Source organism: Panthera pardus, unplaced genomic scaffold, assembly GCF_024362965.1.
Source record: "Panthera pardus isolate Hobbes unplaced genomic scaffold, ASM2436296v1 HiC_scaffold_22, whole genome shotgun sequence".
Lineage (NCBI taxonomy): Eukaryota > Metazoa > Chordata > Mammalia > Carnivora > Felidae > Panthera > Panthera pardus.
The window spans coordinates 7,882,688-7,904,561 of record NW_026526788.1 but is presented as its reverse complement, the minus strand read 5'-3'; the positions used below and the strand labels follow the sequence as shown (position 1 = coordinate 7,904,561).

General features: G+C 38.5%; 1 protein-coding gene across 9 annotated transcripts in view; it reads right to left on the bottom strand.

Annotated features, from left to right (window-relative positions):
• Window positions 1-21,874, bottom strand: part of RYR2 (ryanodine receptor 2) — a 756,877-nt gene that overhangs the window by 488,255 nt on the left and 246,748 nt on the right. For 6 of the 9 annotated variants that reach the window (XM_053910232.1, XM_053910224.1, XM_053910226.1 and 3 more), the window contains exon 3: window positions 2,099-2,207. In XM_053910232.1, coding sequence (XP_053766207.1) covers window positions 2,099-2,207 — 109 coding nt within the window. The remainder of the gene's footprint in view (window positions 1-2,098; window positions 2,208-21,874) is intronic. The other 3 variants (XM_053910225.1, XM_053910228.1, XM_053910230.1) reach the window with 1 other exon arrangement.

The window sequence follows — 21,874 nt, the reverse complement described above, 5'->3', positions numbered from 1 at the left end:
TCTTTAAAACATGGTGTTTCACAAATCACATAAATTGCTACCTTAGAAACAGAGAGAAACCTGCAGAGGGGGAACAATTCAAAATAAAATACAGCTAAATAAAATTATTAGGTGGGGGTACAGAAATTCTAATAAATACCTTAAACACATAACTTCTAAAATGGTAGTTCCAGGGGCGCCTGGGTGGCTCAGTCAGTTAAGCGTCCGACTTCGGCCAGGTCACGATCTCACGGTCCGTGAGTTCGAGCCCCGCGTCAGGCTCTGGGCTGATGGCTCAGAGCCTGGAGCCTGTTTCCGATTCTGTGTCTCCCTCTCTCTCTGTCCCTCCCCCGTTCATGCTCTGTCTCTCTCTGTCCCAAAAATAAATAAACGTTGAAAAAAAAAATTAAAAAAAATAAAAAATAAAAATAAATAAATAAAATGGTAGTTCCAATACTTCCTATACACGCAGAAAATTTAGAGCTAACCTAGTCTAACCCCATGATTTGGGAGGGATAAGACATCGTTTCAAATATGTTAAATTTAGAAAAATGAGTTTAGCAACATAAAATTTAAATTTATGACCCTTTCATCATAAGCTGGTATCTACAAAGATAAGTAAAAATATACTATACTATATTATATTAATTATACATATACATTAATTATATATAATATATATAAGCTGGTATCTACAAATATAAGTAAAAAGATAATATACTACATATGTAATATATAAGTAAAAATATAAAAATATACTTTCCTAGATGCTGAGGCAAAAGAAAAATGATTTTTCCTTTTAAAAATAGACTTGAATTTCAAAGCTGACATGCTTCAGTGCTGTTTAAAAATCAGAAGAGGTTATTCCAGGTAGAAACAAACCTAGCTGAACTGAGAAATGGTTTACTCCTCTGTAAGCCTATTTTAAAAGCTTTGCAATAAAGAACAGAATTAAAAAAAAAAACTTTATATAGTTTAATACAGTAATTTCAAACTTTTGTAACCAAAAATGAACTCAAAAAAGTTAAAACACATATAATACACTTGGACCTTTTGTAAAGTAAGTTTTTATTCTACCATCAAACACAAATCACTAAAGTTTGTCCTCCCTAGTTACTGGTATACTATTAACATTTAAAACAAATTTAGAATTGATGCACAAACCAATTAAATTTTGTGTAATACTAAATTTTTAAAAATTACAAGGCTAATGAAAATGCATCACATCATAATTCATTTTCTGTAGAACTAGGTGTTATTTTTCAACGCTCTTACTCATCTAAACTGGAACAATGATTAAAAACAATAGCAGTAACACATAGAACAGTAATGGCAAGAGAAAATTTTCAGTTTCAGTCCTGGAAATGGTGTACTTTTCTTAAACTATACACTGCAGTAATTATAGCACCATAAATAAATAAATGAACAAACAAGAAAACCACAAGAAACCAGAATTTGGCCATCCATCCTCTGGCTTAATTTTAAACTTTAATGAATTGGTTAAGAATTGAAAGTAGTGAAGAAATCAGTCATAGCAAGTTATAGCATGGAAAAAAAATTTAAATTGCCAAATATGCTACAAAGAAAAATGTCTTCATTAGGGGACAGAATAAGAATTCCAATATTCAGAAGAAAATTATTAGCTGCTTGCAAAGCTCTGACTGACTAAAGCCCTATCACCCTAATTTTATTTCTTAAAGTATAGAAGAGTGCCATGAAATTTTACTTGCCATAAAGAAGCTTGGAACATAGTCAACATGGTTAGCGGCATTTGAAAATGACATGAAGATTAATGACAAATAGCCATGCATAAAGCAATTCATTAAAATGGTAACAATAACAGCTCTGAAAATGTACGAAAACACACAAATGCTAAAAGAAAGATTCTGTTTTAAACCACAGACCTAAGCATGAGGTTCAATGACACACATCATCTTGAGGTTGGATTTTTTTTTTTAAGTTCTTTAAGACATCACAGGACTGCTGGATAAAGCAGGAAGTCAAACTTCAGGAAATCACAAGTAAAACACATTGGCTTACTTTAGCAAAAAGAAGATATCCAATACCTATGAAAGAAACCATTCATTAAAATACCGTTAAGTATACATAAATTAAGTACTTGCCCCTTCTGATTTCTCCACTGTGTTAGCCAGCATCTCCTGTAGGGCCCGGACAGAGAGAGACTGTTCCAGCACAAAAGTGCAGATGGAGAGGTCTGGGGGAACATTCTGTGTGGAAAGAGGGAGAGAAGCCATTGTCATCATCTTCATTGTCATTGTCGTCACCATCATCAAGCAGTCGGACCCAATTTACTTTATTAAACTTCAGTTTCTTTCATAAAAAAAAAAAAAAGATTACTTATAAATTCTCTATTATCAGCTCCTCAATCACTGAAATACATTATCTAATCTGCTCACACTTAATCCACATTTTAATTTATGGATAACAACAGCCACGGTGTACCGAGTGCCTACTCACTTAGGCACTGCACTCAGAGCTTTATCAGAAACCTGTGTGGTCATCCATGGTAAGGATGATTACTATTGTTATGTGGATAAAAAAACAGAGAAGTTAGGTTACTTTTCCAAAGTCACAATTACCAAGTTTTTCAAGGCAGTATTAAAAATCCTGATTTCTTGGACTTCCAAGCATTCTTCTAACCTACCGAGCAGTCAGCTGATAAAAAACACAAACCACAGAATAATACTTGCTTCAAACTATCCAAGTTAATAAATATAAAACTGAATTGGTACAAAATAGCCATTTACACAGGCTTCTCTTCATCCAGAAAAAAGACAGTTACTTTGTTTTACTCAAGTTGGATATATATTTGGCCTCTAACTAGAGATGTGGCAATTTGACTTCTGCTCTGTCTTGGAGTGGGGTGGGGAGTGTGTATTTTCCCTTTCTCTTTCCTTCCCTTAAAACTTCCACTCCAATCAATAACTCCATAAATTGTGAAAATCCCAAAAGCTTAACCATCAAGGTGGTGAAGAAAACAGGGTAAGAACTGACTGGCGAGTTAGAGACAACTATCCCAATCACAGCAAGTATATTATCGTTCATGAATGCTTTTTGCTTTAGATAAGCAGGATCCAGTGGGCAATCCAACCGGGTCTGGGAAGAGGCTCAAAGGAGGATTTTCCTAACAGAAGACCATTATGAATACATTAAACAGTACATGCAAGTGACACAATGTCTTCTTCACAAAACGAACATTAGGAAGACAATTCTAACTTGATGTAATGAATCAAAATTACAATTTTTCATGTCTAAATATTTATTAAATTGAATCACTACCATTAAAATGATTCTTATCATCAGAGAATGATACTTGATGGTTTCAAGGAAAATGGAGAACCAGGGTTCCAGAATTAAAATTCTTTTGTGGATGAAATGAACATATAATCTTGGTCACTAAGGTTACTCATACCCCACAAACCTTCCTGGCACCCAGGTATGTATATATGTATGTATGTATGTATCTATCTTTCCTTCCTTCCTCCCTAAATCTTTTTTTTAATGTTAATCTATTTTCGAGAGAGAGAGAGAGAGAGAGAGAGAGAGAGAGGCAGAGAGAGAGAAAGAGAAACAGAGGATCCAAAGTGGAGTCTGCACTCACAGCAGAGAGCCCAATTCAAACACATGAACCGTGAGATCATGACCTGAGCCAAAGTTGGACACTAAACCAACTGAGCCATCCAGGCCTCCCTGTTACTTATCTTCTTTTAAGATTATTTATTCATTTTTGAGAGAGAGAAAGAAAGACACAGGAGGGGAGGGGTAGAGAGAGAGAGGGAGAGAAAGAGAATCCCAAGCAGGCTCCACACCGTTTGCCTAGAGCCTGACACGGGGCTCAGTCCCATGAACTGTGAGATCATGGCCTGAGCCGAAATCAAGAGTCAGATGCTTAACTGACTGAGTCACCCACATACCCCTGTTCTTTATTTTTTCTTTGTTTAATATGAAATTTATTGTCAAATTGGTTTCCATACAACACCCAGTGCTCATCCCAACTGAAATTCCCTTCGTTGGATTCCTCTATTCTCCTATTCAGGGCTTCTGATGCCCCCAAATTTCCTTCCATTCCTTCTCAGACTACCTCAAGTGGTCATCAAAGCAAACACCCAGATCTGGGCATAGCTACTGCTTTCACAGTCTGCAGTCAGCTGGACAAGGGCTCCCTTTCCAAAACGCCCAGATGAAAGACTAGAGGCTAGGCAACAACTTCTCTTTTACTATGACATTAGGAAAAATTCTTTTAAATTTAACTTTCTCGGGTCTAACTATATTAACTGCAATTTATCGGACCAAGACAAAGGCCGATGGGGAAAAAATCTGTTACTCAAAGCATTTATTCCATTCTTATCCGTTTAATTGTGAGAGTTTGGAAGCTATACCAACAGGGCGGATAGACTGCCATGTTATTAAATGGTGTGCTAGTAAACCAATTTCTCAGGGGGAAAAATGCCTTGATGGGTAGCATTTGCCCATTTCTGTGACACAAATACTCTAATAATTGCTGGTCTCGAAGTCAAAGTTTATAAATCAGCTCATAAAATTCCTAAATATGTAACACATAGCTCTCAGGAATCTACAAGAACTGTTCCCAATGTACCATTGGACTGATTTCAGACCCACATCCATTAGTTGCTTTAGAATGACTATATTAAAACAGTTAAGAGCTTGGATTCTATACACAGTCACCTAAGCAATAATCCTGGCCTCACTACTTACTAGCTGCTAACTTTTCTAATCTTTGGCTTCCTTCCCTGGAAAATGGTTTAGGAATTACAACAACTACACCATCCCCATGGAGTTCCTGTGAAAGACAAGTAAGTAAAAAGGCGTATCACAATGTCAAGAGCTCAAAATAAGGGAGCTATGGTCATTAGTTTTGTATACTGTCCTTTGTCTCTGTGGCACTCAGGAGTACCACTCATGTCTTAAAGCTGACTCTTGGATGGAGTCTGCTCTGGAGAAACAGTGTTTGAAATCACAAATCAGGGGTGCCTGCGTGGCTCCATCTCATGTCATGATCTCATAGTGTGAGTTCAAGCCCTGCATCCGGTTCTGCACAGAGAATCCCTACTTGGGATTCTCTCTCTCTCCCTCCTTGCCCCACTCGTGCTCTCTCTCTCAAAATAAATACACTTAAAAAATCATTAATTATGCACCTGTTCAAAATATCCAAAATGTTCTAGTATTTTCAGGAAAAGGTAGTTTCTGGTAACATTCAAAAGTTTATACACTGGATGTATTTATTAAACTGTTTCATGCTTCATTTGATCAAAATGTTAAAAGGATGGATCACTACAACAGCTTGCATTTATTTTAAAGACGCTTGAAAATGGAATGACATGGAAAGACATGAATTTGGAATGTGTTAATCTTGCCACACTAATTTCATCTGGCCACAGCATGACATGCCTGTTACACATGTTCTTCTAGACAGTAGGAATTAGCAGGAGTAAAGGAACAGACAATCCACAAAAGTAATTCTCTCTCAGACTCAACCCACTTTCTTCTGACCCATCTTTCTCTTCTCCCTCTCTCTCTCTCTCTTTGCCCCTCTCCTCCTCAAAATACACATAGATGTAATAGAAAAGCTGAGAAGAAAATATTGTTTACCCCTTTCACAAAAATGTGAAACGATACAAATCAAAGCTCTGTAGTATCATGTTTGTTTCGTTCTGAGGAAAAATCATCTGGTTATTTTACGCAACAGAATCATTACTATAACTTGTTATCTTTTATTTTTATTTTTTAAAGTTTATTTTGAGACAGAGAAAGAGAGTGTGAGTGGAAGAGAGGCAGAGAGGGAGGGAGAGAGAGAATCCCACGCAGGCTCTGCATTGTCATCGCAGAGGCTGATGTGGGGCTCGAACCCACAAGCCGTGAGATCATGACCTGCTTAACTGGCTGCTTAACTGACTGAGCCACCCAGGTGCCCAAACTTGTGAACCACCAAGGGGCGCCTGGGTGGCTCAGTCAGTTAAGCATACGACTCCAGCTTAGGTCATGATCTCCCAGTTTGTGAGTTTGAGCCCCGCGTCGGGCTCTGTGCTGACAGCTCAGAGCCTGGAGCCTGCTTCTGTTTCTGTGTCTTCCCTTCTCTCTCTGCCCCTCCCCCGCTTGTGCTCTATCTCTCAGTGTCCCTCAAAAATAAATAAATGTAAAAAGAAAATTTAAGTGAACCACCAAAAGTATTCCTTAATGTAGATGAATGTTTCTTCAAATAACCTTGAATGTTTTATAATAGCTAAACCATAACATAGTATTTATGTTAAGCCTTTGTTCCCACTTCCCAAAAAGAAAGTTGAGTCAGTGAAAAATAAAGGGTCTTGTTCTTTAGTTACAAACCAACTAAATGGACGGGTATCAAAGTGACTCCTAACAGCAGGCACAAGAAATAAAGTATTACGTTCTAGAAACCTCAGGCGTGAGAGTCTCAACCCACAAACATCTGCAAGCTATCATCTTGTCCTCCATCTCTTATGTTTTAAAGTCCTGTTACCAAGAAATCTGAGTTTTCAAACTGCAATATGAGAAAACTTCACAGGGGACCTGGGTGGCTCAGTGGGTTGAGCATCCAACTTCAGCTCGGGTCATGATCTCGTGGTTCCTGAGCTGGAGCCCCGCGTCGGGCTCGCTGCTGTCAGCACAGAGCCCACTTTGGATCCTCTGCCCCCACCTCTGCCCCTCCCCGACTTGCGTTCTCCCCAAAGTAAGTAAATATTTTAAAACAAGGGACTCTGCTGTCCTTACAATGAGTGTGCTCGTAAATCGTGGAAACCACCCTTATGCTGTATGCCTTCCATTATAAGGACTTCAAAAGAGACCACATCAGAATGTAACACTAAGAAGGACAGCACAGCATGTACGTCTGTCTACCTCTTACACATTACACACACATTTCTTTCCCATGCGAAATTAACTCAAAGTGCTTCTGTCTGAATGTCTACCTGGGCTGCCCAGAACAGTACCCCAAGCGGGCAGGCGAAAGGTTAGCAATACTCTTCACGTAGAGACAACCCCAATTCGATGAGGACATGTGTACGTTCACAAGAATAACAAACCTTAAGCTAGCAGCATGGTTGGGTATCTTTTCTTCTTTTTAAAATACAAATTGGTCACTGTTCTCCTCTGCCTAACAGCTACCTGGCCTTAAGGGAAGAAAATTCTCCAGAATAACCACATACGGCATCTGGCTTTGTTGGCACTGGAGAGTCTGTGTGAAATCAATTAGGTTTCCAACTGAGGTGCCCATCAAACCATTTGGCTTCCACAGATATATCTGCCTAACCCACTTAAAAAACCTATTGAAACATGCCATTACCTTAACTGAACTGCAACCAGTTATTTGGGACTACGTAAGTCACAGCTCATCTCTTATCGCTGTATAAAAACTGCATAGCAACTAACCACTCCATTTTTTTAAAAAAAAATTTAAGGTTTTATTATTTATTTTGAAAGAGACAGAGTGTGAGCAGGGGAGCGGCAGAGAGAGGGAGACACGGAATCTGAAGCAGGCTCCAGGCTCTGAACTGTCAGCACAGAGCCTGATGCAGGCGTGGAACTCGCCAGCCGTGAGATGGTGACCTGAGCCAAGGTCGAACGCTTTAAATGACTGAGCCACCCAGGAGCCCTTTAATCACTCCATTTTAGCATCCTCATACCCCTGCTCATGCTTTTCCTCCTTTAGCCTAAAATATCCATTTCCAGGTCTCCACCTATGAAAACTATTTCATGTTTTTGAATCACACATAAATAGAATTACATATGAAAACATTTTCCTTATTGAAAATTCAAACAATACTAAAAAACTGAAAGCTCTCTCTTCCCAAATTTAATCATACTCATTCTCCCTTATCCTTCCTCCCAGGTGTCATCGCATGGATGATGACCTTTTGGCTGTGCCCCTTTCCAGGTCTTTTGTTGTGCACTTACACATATGCTCACACAGAAGCGTACAGAATGGCTTTTCCCATTAACGGGCTCCCTTTGTCCAAATTACGTATTTTAAATTACTCATATGTCTTAGAGATCGCTGTCTATGAGCCTATCCATATAGGCTCCTCCAAGACTCCTAGAGAATCTACATGTATCATATTCCTTCTGAAGACTGGTTCAAGTTCTCTGCCACGTAACATGGTCACTCAGCTTGGACCCTCACCCTCCCAGCCACCGCTTGACCAGCCTGATGTGGTAGCTTACAACACACAGTGTTCACTGTTCAATGAGTTGACCTCAACCTCTGATTCCAAGTGTTTCTGCCTACAGGGATGTAGGTAGTTATAGCCCAAATGACAGATCTCCACTTTTGCTTCTGTTTTAGTACTCCTGACACAAAGACAGGTTGCTTCTTCACCTTTATGCAGTGACTTCCAAGTGTGCTCCACATAACCTGTGGGGTAACTCAGATATCACAAAATGTATTTTGAAAATCAATGAGATGTTAGCTCATGGCAGTTTGACAGCATAAGAAAAAGAGCAAGACACTGTATCAGAGGACATGGCGCTCAGACCCAGGGCGTAGCTAGCCAAGGGACCGTAGGTAAATCAGTCTGAGCTCTCCCATCTGTGTAAGTGGCAAAATGCTTTCCATATTTCAGAGAATTGTTCTGAGGTTCAAATAAGAAGATCAGCGCATTATAAACCGAAAAATGCCAATAAAATATCATTTTTATCTGCCTAATTTAAGAAAAACCTAAATCAGATAGAAAGCTCAGAATCGCAGAGATGTAAATTAAGAGAAGAACCAACGTTCTATCAAGAAATGTGAAGACAGTATATTTTAGAGTGGAGCAGATGGTCTGAAGTTGAGACAGATTTGTTTTTGCTCAGCTACCCATCTGCTGAGTGGCCTTTGGCAAGGGACTGTAACCACGGAGGGTCAACTTCTCCATGAACTATGGAGGTACCAAAATGTATCTTCTCCAAAAAATAAAGTTGTTTTTTTTTTTTAAGCTGCCAAGTAGAAACAGGAAACAGACAAAATTTCACCTACCAGATGGGGAATAATATTCTTTAAAATGTTTACATATTCCACCATTCCAATAAAATTATGGTGTTGTATCCCATTGACTTACATGAAATACTGTAAAAGGGATTATCAAGCAGGATATAAGAAAAATCCTCGTTCACTTTTTCCTCTTTATATGTCTTCAAAACTCCAATCATAACACTTCACTATATCCCCAGCCTGCCAATGTGGTTATTACAAGACTTTCACACCTTTCTATGAGAGTTCACAGGTCTGGGTAGTTTTTCTGGTCATATTCTTTTTCCCTTCATCCCACTTTGCACCAAAGATTAACATGCAATTGCCTTAGAGAAAGAAACATTTATCCTATGTAAACTAATTTTCAGCTTTGTAATAGACAAGGCTAAATGCGATCCTAACAGATAAAACTGATTATGTCTGGGTTTCCCGGGGTCTAAAGGCTTTGAATCTCTTCAGAAAAACTCAAGCCATTGCACTTGGCGTTCTTGACAACATGGGTCCAGGTGGAGAAGGATCTTTTAGGAGGTTTAAATGACTGGTAATTAGTGTAAATCACCACTACAAAGAGCCATAGCTCTACCAATTCAGCAGTTTATCATGAAAATCCCGAGTGACTTCATAGGGTTTCATATGATTTGCTTGGGTGTTCATTTCACCCACTGGCACGTATCTTTTTATACAATGTCCTTTAAACACAATATTAAGTAGATACGCCAATCTATCTTATTTGTACAATTACTTTAACACTCAGATGACTCAAAGGCGCCAGTGCAAATACAGAGGTCCACTAGTTTGACATTCCATCACACATTACCTCTCCCATTCTAATAACACCCAGGAATATGATCTCAGGTCGAATCTGCTCTCACCTCTTGAGTGGGAGCCATAGTTGGGCAGAACACAAGTACATGATATTTTGAAAGCAAAACACTCAAAAAGAAACCAAAAGAGAGATTTCCGCTATGAATTAAGACTCAATATGAAGGTATCTTAAAAACCATACATGCTGTGAAGGGTTCACTGGATATAGCCCCCTACTTCTAAACACTGCTAAGTCAAACACCTATCAGTCACAATCTTTATCAAAGCCTAACTCTCCAGACTCTAGGTGTTGGCCCACTATGTTATTCGAATTTAAAGCATATAATTTCTAGTCCTATAAATACATGATGATGTTCCAGGAAGTTGGGCTCCAATTTGAGAAATCCATTAAAAAACTCTAGGGTCCCCACTCAATTCAGAGTTTACAGCTGGAGTAAATACGTAAGTAAATGGATGAATACACAAGCCCAAGAAGAAAGTCACCATAAATTATTTTGGAGCAAAGTTTCACTCTGCACCAAAGAGATATTCTTAAGGATTAGCAAAATACATATATGTTCATCACATATGTAGAAAGCATGTGGCAGTGTCACGATAGCAAGTATACACCGATAACTAAAACAAAAACAATGTGTGGCCCAAGCATCTGTCCTCTGTAAGGACGAGCAGCTGTGCCACATCACAGAAGGGAGCTCATCTGATTTGGAGCAGATGTCACGTACCCTACGTTGTCTGTGAAAGTGACCCTTTCCAGGAAGACCCAACAGCCCTTCTAGTCTGACTCCATACATTCCTGAGTGAGGCTGCCAGCATGCACAATAGTCCCAAGCTCTTCAGAGACTCCTGGCTAACCCTGAGTAGTGCGCGCACAAAGAGACACAAAGGACCCAGCAGAAAGTAAATCTGAAGCAGGGTTCAAATGGCCTGAACTTCGCACGCACTTCTCCACCCACACACAAGTCCACGTGCTGAGGACAGAAACCTTACTGTTCAAAGTATGCATGTGCAACCATTGCCCTAACTCTATGCTACACACGAACAGGGCAACCTACAGGAATCCAGGCTGAAATAAAAATAAGAATGAAGAGAAAAATTTGAGCACTGACATCAGTGTTAAAACACCACAGAGGAGACATATTACCCAGGTTTAGTCCAGGCAAGTTCCTAAAAAAAGAAAAGCCAAACGCAGAAAAGTAACACAACCTTGAAATGGGGCAATCAGAATGTGTTCTTCTGGGGCACCTGGGTGGCTCAGTCGTTTAAGCATCTGATTCTTGGTTTCCACTCAGATCATGATCTCACGGGTTGTGGGATCCAATCCCACGTTGGGCGCACAATTCCAATGGCATTTTTCACAGAAAGAGAGCAAACAATCGTAAAATTTGTATGGAACCACAAAAGACCCCCAAAAGCCAAAGCAATCTGGAGAAAGAATAACAAAGCTGGAGGCATCGTGCTTCCTGGTTTCAAACTAGATGACAAAGGTACAGTAATCAAAGCAGGACAGGATTGGCATTAAAAAAAAAAAAGGCACGTAGATCAATAGAATGGAACAGAGACCCAGAAATAGGCCTATGCATATATAGTCAATTAATTTACAGCAACGGAGCCAAGAATATACAATGGGTAAACAATAAGCTATATAGGGAAAATCAGATGGCCACATGTAAAAGAATGTAACTGGACCACCCTCTTGCACCACACACAAAAACTAACTCAAAACGTATTAAATCCATGAAGGCAAGACCTGAGACCAGAATACTCCTAGAAGAAAACCTGACATCAGTCTTGGTAATGATATTTTGGATTTGACACCAGAAGCAAAGGCAACAAAAGTAAAAATAAATGGGGCTACATCAAACTAAAATGCTTCTACACATCAAAGGAAATCATCAACAAAATGAAAAGAGAAAACATTTATCTGATAAGGGATTTATACCCAAAATGTATGAAGAACGCATACAACTCAACAGCAAACAAACAATCCAATTTAAAAATGGACGAGGGGCACCTGGGTGGCTCAGTCGGTTAAGCGCCGACTCCAGCTCAGGTCACGATCTTGCGGTTGACAAGTTCGAGCCCCGCGTCGGGCTCTGTGCTGACAGCTCAGGGCCTGGAGCCTGCTTCGGATGCTGTGTCCCCCTCTCTCTCTCTGCCCCTCCCCCATTCATGCTCTGTCTCAAAAATAAATATAAACATTGAAAAAAATTTTTTAACAAAAATGGGCAAGAGGACTTGAATACTTTTCCAAAGAACACATTCAAATGGCCAAAAGGTACATAAAGAGGTGTTCTACATCACTGTCAGGAAAATGCAAATAAAAACCATAATGAGATATCACCTCACACCTGATAGAATGGTTATTATGAAGAAGACAGGAAATAACAAATATTGGCAACATTGTGGAGAAAAGGGAATACGTTTACATGTGATGGGAACATAAATTGGTGCAGCCACTATGAAAAAGAGTAAGGAGATTTCTCAAAAAATTAAAAATAGAAATCCCCTACAATCCAGCAACTCCACTTCTGGGTGTATACGCAACAGAAATGAAGACAGGATCTGCACTCCCATATTCATTGCAGCATTTATCAAGATATTTAAGATATGGGGACAATCTAAGTATCGATGAATGGATGGATAAAGAAGATGTGGGGCATACACAATGGAGCATTATTCAGCCGTAAGAAAGAAGGAAATGCTGCCATTTGCAACAACACGATTGTTGCAACAACAGGATTGAACCTGAGGCCTTATGCTAAGTGAGCTAAGTCAAACGAAGACAAATACGGCGTATCACTTATATGTCGAATCTAAAAAAGCCAAACTCAGAGACCAGAATGGTGCTTACCATGGACAAGGGGGTGGGGAAAAGATAATACACTGATCAATGAGTACAAACTTCCAGTTTAAGATGAATAAATTCTGAGGCTCCAATCTACAGCACAGTGATTACAGTTAATAATGCTGCATTATATACTTGGAAGTTGCTAAGAGAGACGATCTTAAATGTTCTCACCGCAAAAACGTAAGGGTAATTATGTGATGTGATGCAGGTGTTACGTAATGCTATGGTGGCAATCTTTTTGCAATATATAAGTGTATCAAATCAACATCCTGTACACCTTAAATTTACACAACAGTGTTATGCCAATTATACCTCAATAAAGGTGGAAAAAGACATAAGCTTATATAAAGAAACAGTTATAAAACTGTATAATTGGATTTATGACACTCATATATGATTTTAAAATAGTACAAAAAGAATGGAGCTATGTGAAACAAAGTTTCTTTATTTTACTGGAATTAAATTAGTATTAACCTTAAGTATATTGTGAAGTTACATTGATGAGTTACAATAAATTAAAATAATGCATATTTCAATTCTTAGAGTAACTACTAAGAACATGACTCAAAAAATACATAGCAGGGGCGCCTGGGTGGCTCAGTCGGTTGAGCGTCCGACTTCGGCTCAGGTCATGATCTCGCGGTCCGTGAGTTCGAGCCCCGCGTCAGGCTCTGTGCTGACAGCTCAGAGCCTAGAGCCTGCTTCAGATTCTGTGTCTCCCTCTCTCTCTGACCCTCCCCCGTTCATGCTCTGTCTCTGTCTCAAAAATAAATAAATGTTAAAAAAAAATTAAAAAAAAATACATAGCAAAAAATAAGCAAAAGAGGTTTCAAAATGGCATACTAACCATTTTACACAAAAGAAGGAAATGACTAAGGAACAAAAGAACAAAAACAACAACAAAAAAGAGGAGGCATAAAACAAAAAATAAAATGACAAAAATCAATGTAACCATTCCCTGTATATTTTTCAAGGAAAATATGATGTATATACATACACACACACACACAAAATAGAACATTATTATTGGGATGGATATTATAAATTATACTTGAATAAAAATTAATAATATATAAAATACAAACAGAGGAATAACAGAGGAATATTATTCAGCCTTTAAAAAAAAAAAGGGAAGCACCTGGGTGGCTCAGTCGGTTAAGTGTCCAACTCTTGGTTTCCATTCAGGTCATGATCTCATGGTTTGTGGGTTTGAGCCCCACATTGGGCTCTGCAGTGACAGCTTGGAGCCTGCTTGGAACACCCTCTCCCTCTCCCCCCCCCCCCCTCTCTCTCTCCCTCCCTCTGCCCCTTCCCCACTTGCTCGTGCACTCTCACTCTCTATCAAAAATAATTTTGATAAAATATTTTTTTTTAAGGGAAGGAAATCCTGTGGTTTGTGACAACATCAGTGAACCTGGCATTATGTCACGTGAAATCAGTTGGATTCAGACAAATTCTGCATGATTTCATTTATGGGTAAAATCTCTAATCGTCAAACCCACAGAAGCATGTAGCGCAATGACTGTGGCTGGGGGCTAGGGAAAAGGGGGAAATGGGGAGGTGTTGGTCAAGGGGCACCACATTTCAGTTTTGCAAGATGAATAATTCTGCCGATCTAACGTACAGCACAGTAACTGCTGCTAACAATACTGTATTGCCTGTTTGAAATTTGCTGAGAGTTCATCTCAAGGGTTCACACCACATAAAAAACAATTTTAACTGTGAGAGGTGAGAGACGTGTTAAACGGCTTGACTGTGGTAATTATTTCACAATGTGTGTGTGTATGTGTGTGTGCATATATGTGAGATATATATGTGTGTATATATATATATATTTTTATACGTATATATTTTATACCTTAAATATATACAATTTTTTTAATTTGTCAATTACAACCTCAATAAAACTAGGGGGTAAATCCCACTGCCTAGTAAATTACATCCAAGCTCCCTGCCTGGTGTCCATATTCTAGATCCAACCTAAGTTTCCAGCCTATATTTAATGCTTACTACGATTGGGCTACATTGGATAACTCTCTACTCTTCATAAACCTATTTCCTATTCCCATCTTTGTCCTTTGTCCAATTTCTACTCATCCTTCAATGCCAAGCTCAAGTAGTACATCCGTGCAGTATCTCCTTCTGACTCAAACTGCCTTGTATGATGCATATTTGTATGCAACACATCTTTTCTCACTATTTAGTAACCTAGAGACTTCCTTACCCTCCACTATGCTTTACTTGTGATATATCTTGTTGAAAAGTCTGAATGGTACTGTCTGTGCTCCATGGGCAAGGCCCATTAAAGAAAAACAATTCTGTGATACATATACCATCTCATTGCAAATGAACCACTGAAAAAATATTTGTAATTAAGCCCTAGAAATATTTTTAAATTGTATTACTTTTAAATTTTTAACTAAAGATTTTTAAATAAGGTAGATGTGATCTTTCCAAGGTAAATATGTTAAAACAATGCAAAATCTAACATTTCTGTGAAGCCTTAAAAATTCTAATTCATGCTGATTTTAAGAATAATGTTTTTAAGATTGAAGAACACTTAAAAAATCAAAATTGTCTGCACAGAATTTAATTACGTTATTTCAGGACCCTTTCTTGCAGGAAATTAGATGGATTCACACACACCTACTCCATTCATAGGTAGGTTACTAACCTGAAAAATTTGTTGGACCTTTACAGAAGTAAATTCTTTGGTGATAAAATTACACACTTGTAAATCTTTTATTTGGCAAATAACATAATAAAATTGAACGAATGATGACACGTTTCATCCTAGTAAAAAGATTTAATGATAAAAACGTCCATTAAAATAACCATCCATCTATTTTCTACAAGCTAATCCCAGTTTATATTAATTTCACCCCCATTAACCACACTTTATGTTTATACCCATAATTGCTTAAAGAATGAATGATCTAGTTAAGTTTTCGGTGCCTGCTGAAATACATCTTCGTTAGACTGATCTCATTTCCTGCAGAGCACCAGGCCATAACCGCCCGTGAAAAGTAAGCACATAATTTATCAGGACTTGAGGAAAGTCTCCATCTCTGTTGAAGAAAACATTCTCATCTTTAAGCGTGAAACTACTCAAACCTTTCCAGTCTATGATACGCCTGAAACACTAACCAACTTAAACAGCTCACATTGAATTGATGCATGCTCAATGGACTAACAATTCAATTATCACAAAATGCTCAAATTCAAATTGGGAATCTGAGCACCCAAAAAGCTAGCACTCCTTTTTACATATATAACTTTAGCCATGAACACATTTCAAAAAACAGTGTAAAAACTCAGCTCCTTAAACGAAGATTTATTTTTCAAGGATGCCTGTTTGAACATATTTTTGCCTTTGAAAATTCATGCTGAAATATGAAATACATTTTTGCCTTCTCAATTTGATTTTTAAATTTGGTTTTTCCTATTAAATTATTCATTATCATCTTTCAAAAGAACCAAACTTTTTTAAAAAGTTCAGGAGGAGAGAGGGAGAGACTCTTAAGCAGACTTCACACTCAGCACAGAGCCAGATGCAGGGTTCGATCCCACTACCTCAGGATCATGACCTCAGCTGAAACCAGGAGTTGGATGCTCAACCAACCGAGCCACCCAGACACCTCTCAAAAGAACTTCTGAAAATTGTGTTATAAGTGGAATATCGGGATCTCATAAAAATCAACAATATGAAGCCATTGAAGGAAGAAAAATGAATTAAAACGCGATGGTGTAAAACACCTAATTTCTGTAACCTCAAGCAAGAGCATTTCATCAAGTTGGAAACTGGAGTAGAGATTACTGGTCTCCAAACCTCTCTCACTGTATACCCTGTATGACTTCCCTAATGTTGCTTAACCAATTACTACGAATTCAGTAGCAACACAAACTTATCCTCTTCCAGCTATAGAGGTCAGAAGCCTGAAATCTGTTTCATTAGGCTAACATCAAGATCCGGGCAACGGTGGGGGTGCCTGGGTGGCTCAGTCAGTTAAGCATCTGACTTCAGCTCAGGTCATGATCTCACAGTTCATGAGTTCGAGCCCTGCATCAGGCTCTGTACTGACAGCTCTGAGCCTGGAGCCTGCTTCAGATTCTGCCTCTCTCTCTCCCTCCACCCTTTCCCTGCTAGTGCTCTTTCTCTCTCTCAAAACAAAACATTAAAACAAACAAACAAACAAACAAACAAACAAACAAACATATGAGCAACGTTGTATTCCTGGCACCGAAGGGAGGGTTCCCTGCCTTTTTCGGGGGCTACACATCACCTGTATTCCTTGACTTCACCTTCAAAGCATATCCTTCCAATACCAATCTTCATTCACCACAACCTCTTCTCCCATTCCGTAGTCAAATCTCTCTGACCCTCCCTCTTAGAAGGATACTTCTAATTCCAATCAGAACTTACCCAACTAATCCAGGACAATCTCCTCATGTCAAGATGCTCAGTTTAGCCACATCTGTAAAATCCCCTTTGCCATATAATGCCTTTACAGGTTACAGGGATAAGGACCCAGGTACCTGTGGCATCAATGGAGCCTACCACAAACTCCATCAGCAAATATTTTGAACATAAATTATAAAACAGAACATATTAAAATACTGTTTTCATCATACATCTGAACTCCAGTACTAATATACATTATAAAATATTACAAATCAAGCTAAAACATTTTCTATAACTTACTTTACTTGAACAGAACAAATTTTGCTCAGGTTATCAATGTAATACGGCTGAATATGGCTCATGGTTTTTTAAATCATGGGTTAAAAATTTGTAATACAATACTATGAAAGGCTGGTTTCAAGTGAAGTTTAATCTCAAAAGTAATTTGTTTAAAGGCTTTTAAAGCTGAAAAAGAGGGGTGCCTGGGAGGCTCAGTCAGTTGAAGTTTGTCTGACTTTGGCTCAGGTCATGAACTTGCAGTCTGTGGGTTCAGGACCCGTTTTGGGCTCTGTGCTGACAGCTCGGAGCCTGGAGCCTGCTTCAGATTCTCTCTCTCCCTTTCTCTCTGCCCCTCTCTCACTTGCGTGTGCTCTCTCTCTCTCACTCTCTCTCTCTCTCAAAAATAAACATTAAAAAAATCTTTAACTAAATAAATAGTTCAGTTCTGAAAAGTCTCACTGTGATGACTATATACTCTGACTAGTTTATATGGCTCAAGGAACAAGTGAACCATAGGATAAGATTTGTAATTAAAATAAATGTTCTGATTGACTTGAGTGTTTTTGACCATTTTCTTATCAGATCTAACTACTGTTGTTTTACCTCATAATACAGCTAGCTGGCAAAGAGTTTGTGGAAGCTAAAGAGTTTGTGGAAGTGAAAATACCAACTCTTACTTTCATCTTTTTATTTGTGCCTACATTGCGAGGATAGTTTTCAATTTGTATTCTACAGAATATCGAAATGACAACTGTTCACTTTTTGAGCTAATTTAGATAGAACTAGAATATTTAATAGTAATTATAGTAAATAATCATCATGGCTAACACTCAGCTGCCCCCCACTCTGTGCCTGTTGCTGCTGTAAGCATCTGACATTTATTTATTTTATTAATGATTTCAGGAATAGAATTTAGTGATTCATCACATAGAATACCCAGTGCTCATCCCAACAAGTGCCCTTCTGAATGCCCATCCCCCAGTTCGCCCATGCCCCACCCACCTTCCCTGTATTTAAGGAGTCTCTTATGGTTTGTCTCCCTGTTTTTTTCTTTAATTTTTTTAACATTTATTTTTGAGAGAGACAGAGAGAGAGCATGAGCGGGGGAGGGGAAGAAAGACAGGGAGACACAGAATCCGAAGCAGGCTCCAGGCTCTGAGCTGTCTGCACAGAGCCCAATGCAGGGCTCGAACTCACAAGCAGTGAGATCACGACCTGAGCCAAAGTTGGACACTTAGCCAACTGAGTCACCCAGGCATCCCTCCCTCTCTGTTTTTATCTTATTTTTGCTTCCCTAGATTTATTAAGCCAATTCATCTAGGAACTCGTATAAGATAGGTAACTACTAAACTGATACTGTGTTATGATTCACTAAAATCAAACAAATCCTAACTGTGGAACTCTTGTTCATCTTCAGGATTAATCTTGCAAGACTTTCAAACTGTGCCATGTTTGTTGATAAAATCTGGTTTCTTTCTTACTTGTTTTTGAATAAAAATAATACAAAAACATGTTCTATTATCTTCCCACACCCACTGAATTGCCTGTACCTCCCAGAGGCAACATTTTAGAGTGGAGACCACTACCAGAGATAGTAGTAAAAGTCTATTATTCTACAGACCACAATAAGGGACAAATAATACTGAGCAGACAGTACAGCTGACGGAAGGCTCATACTTCAACGTAACTATTAATAGTACAAATATAACTTGCAAATATATCTATTTATATTACATTATACATATATTATTTTACAAATATTATATATTACATATAATATATAATGTGGTATTACACTGTATATAGTACTGGGATCAGGAGTTCTCAGAATGTGTATAAATATCAGAAGGAACAAAGCAGACTCTAGGGTTAAAGCACACAATATTTCAGGAGCCATGAAATTTGACAGAATGCTCCCAGATGGAAAACAGGAACAAAGGACAAATGAGCTTAATAAATAAGGTAGATGACAAAGTTCCATAAGTAAATAAACCAATAAATATACACAGAAGCTAAAATCATATTGAACATATTCATGACTGCAATTTCAGAATTTCTGTGGAAGTTCTACCTCTGTTCCATATGACCTTGTCACCATTACACTCTGAAAATCTAGACCAGCATTCCACATTGCTTTTCCACTGAAGAACACAAGATACATTCACTGCTGAGTTGACCATTTAGTTCCTGCTAAAGACAATTCATTGTGTTGTAGTTAGAACTGGATTAGAATTCTAGCTCTTCAACTCAGCTACCGTGGGACCTTGGGTAAATCACCAAAACCCTCTGAACTTCGGATGCTTCCTCACGATGTAAACACTAAGTGAAAGAATACAGAACTCCCGATATACCAAGTGATGCAAAAAGTAATAATAATGTTACTAGTCTAAAGCTTAAATAATTTTTTTATTATTTATTTTTGGAGACACAGTGAGACACAACATGAGCAGGGGAGGGGGCAGAGAAAGAGGGAGACACAGAATCTGAAGCAGGTTCCGGGCTCTGAGCTGTCAGCACAGGGCCTAACATGGGGCTCAAACTCACTAACTGTGAGATCATGACCTGAACCGAAGTCAAACGCTTAACTGAGCCACCCAGGCGCCCCTATTTTAAAGCTTTTAAGGTAGAAAACAAAACACTGGCTGGATTCAAGTACAGTAGACAAATGGTATCTTATCATAAGGAAAAAACTATAGAGAAATTAAACTCAACATGGCTCCCAAAGGATTGCTCTTTTCTTAGGTTCAAGTTAATGAAAGTGTTGGGCTAAAACCGTATATCTCAAAGAAGTCAAAATTATCTCTCCACTCATTAAATGATATATTTTTATTGTAATGAATCATCATATTAAGGCATGATGGATACAGAGGAAACAATGTGTTAGAACTCAGAAGGCCCACATTTTAGTCTTGATAGATGTAAACACATGACCAGAAAATTAGTAAAATGGCTTTTAATCCTATCCGCTACTATAGGTGATTATAACTGACTACTCCATAGCCCAGTCTTATAAATATTTTAAGTTTCTTGCCTCGGTTTAATTGTGAGTCATTAGTGTCTTCATCCACACACTTCCTCCTCCATTTATGAGGGCAGCATTAGTAAAATAGTCAAGAAAATTTTTTATTTATTGCTAACATTTCTTCTATGGCCAAAGTCTGCAGACTAGGCTCCCACCATTATCTTCTAGGCCCTCATAGTTTTACTGAATAAGTAGCATATCCTCAAAAGAACATATGTAAAGAAATACGTTTTAAATAAAATAAACACCCAACCCATGAATCCATCAGGTAGGTTCAAATACGCATTATGAGTGGGGCGCCTGGGTGGCTCAGTTGGTTAAGCGGCTGACTCTGGTTTTGGCTCAGGTCATGATCTCATGGTTTCGTGAGTTTGAGCCTTGTGTGGGGCTCTGCTCTGGCAGCACTGAACCTGCTTGGGATTCTCTCTCTCCTTCTCTCTCCCCCCCCTCCCCCACTCACGCTCTGTCTCTCTGAAATAAAAAAACTAAAAAACAAAATACACATTATGAGTGATTTTAGAGGTCCCTGTGTACCTTTACCCAATAGCATTCCCTTGCTTTTTTAAATAAGATTATCACAAATTTCTGTAACCTACACAATATATTGTTTAAATTTGGTTGCTGGCATTTGCCCTTTAAATAATTAAAAACATGTATTATATATTCTTTCATAATTTTTTTGGTGGTGCAATAGTACATTTTTGAGATCCATCCATGTTGATTGATGGCAATACATGTTGTTCATCCATTTTTTATTGCTCTAACCTGCTTATAACTATAGCTCAATTTGTTTACTCTGATGCTATTTCCAATTATTTTCATATCAACAATACTACAACAGATATTCTTATATGTGCTTCCTTGTGCTCACACATTTTCCTGAAGTATGTACCTAAGAGTGAAATAAATTACAGTGTTCCTACATATTCGAGTTTACTAGTTACAGTTTTCCCGTATACATTCCTGCCAGCAGTGGGCAAAAATTCCTGCCACTCCAAATTCTTGCCCACAACGATACTGCCAATCTGTAAAATGGTAATTTACTGTGCTTTTAATTTTCAGGTCCCGAGTTACTAATACGGCTGATAACGTGTTCGTAGTATCATGGTTCATCTGTACTTCCTGTTCTATGAAACCCCTATTCCTGTGCATCTTTTTTGTTTTCTTTTTTTTTTTAATTTTTTTTTTAACGTTTATTTATTTTTGAGACAGAGAGAGACAGAGCATGAACGGGGGAGGGGCAGAGAGAGGGGGAGACCCAGAATCGGAAGCAGGCTCCAGGCTCTGAGCCATCAGCCCAGAGCCCGACGTGGGGCTCGAATTCACAGACCGTGAGATTGTGACCTGAGCTGAAGTCGGACGCTTAACCGACTGAGCCACCCAGGCGCCCCTTTTGTTTTCTATTAGGGTATTTGTCATTCTCATATTGATTAGCAGCAGTACTCAATGTATTCTGGACACTTCTAGGTCTTAAATTTTACGTTTTGGCACGCAGCAAACCAAATAGTAAAATTG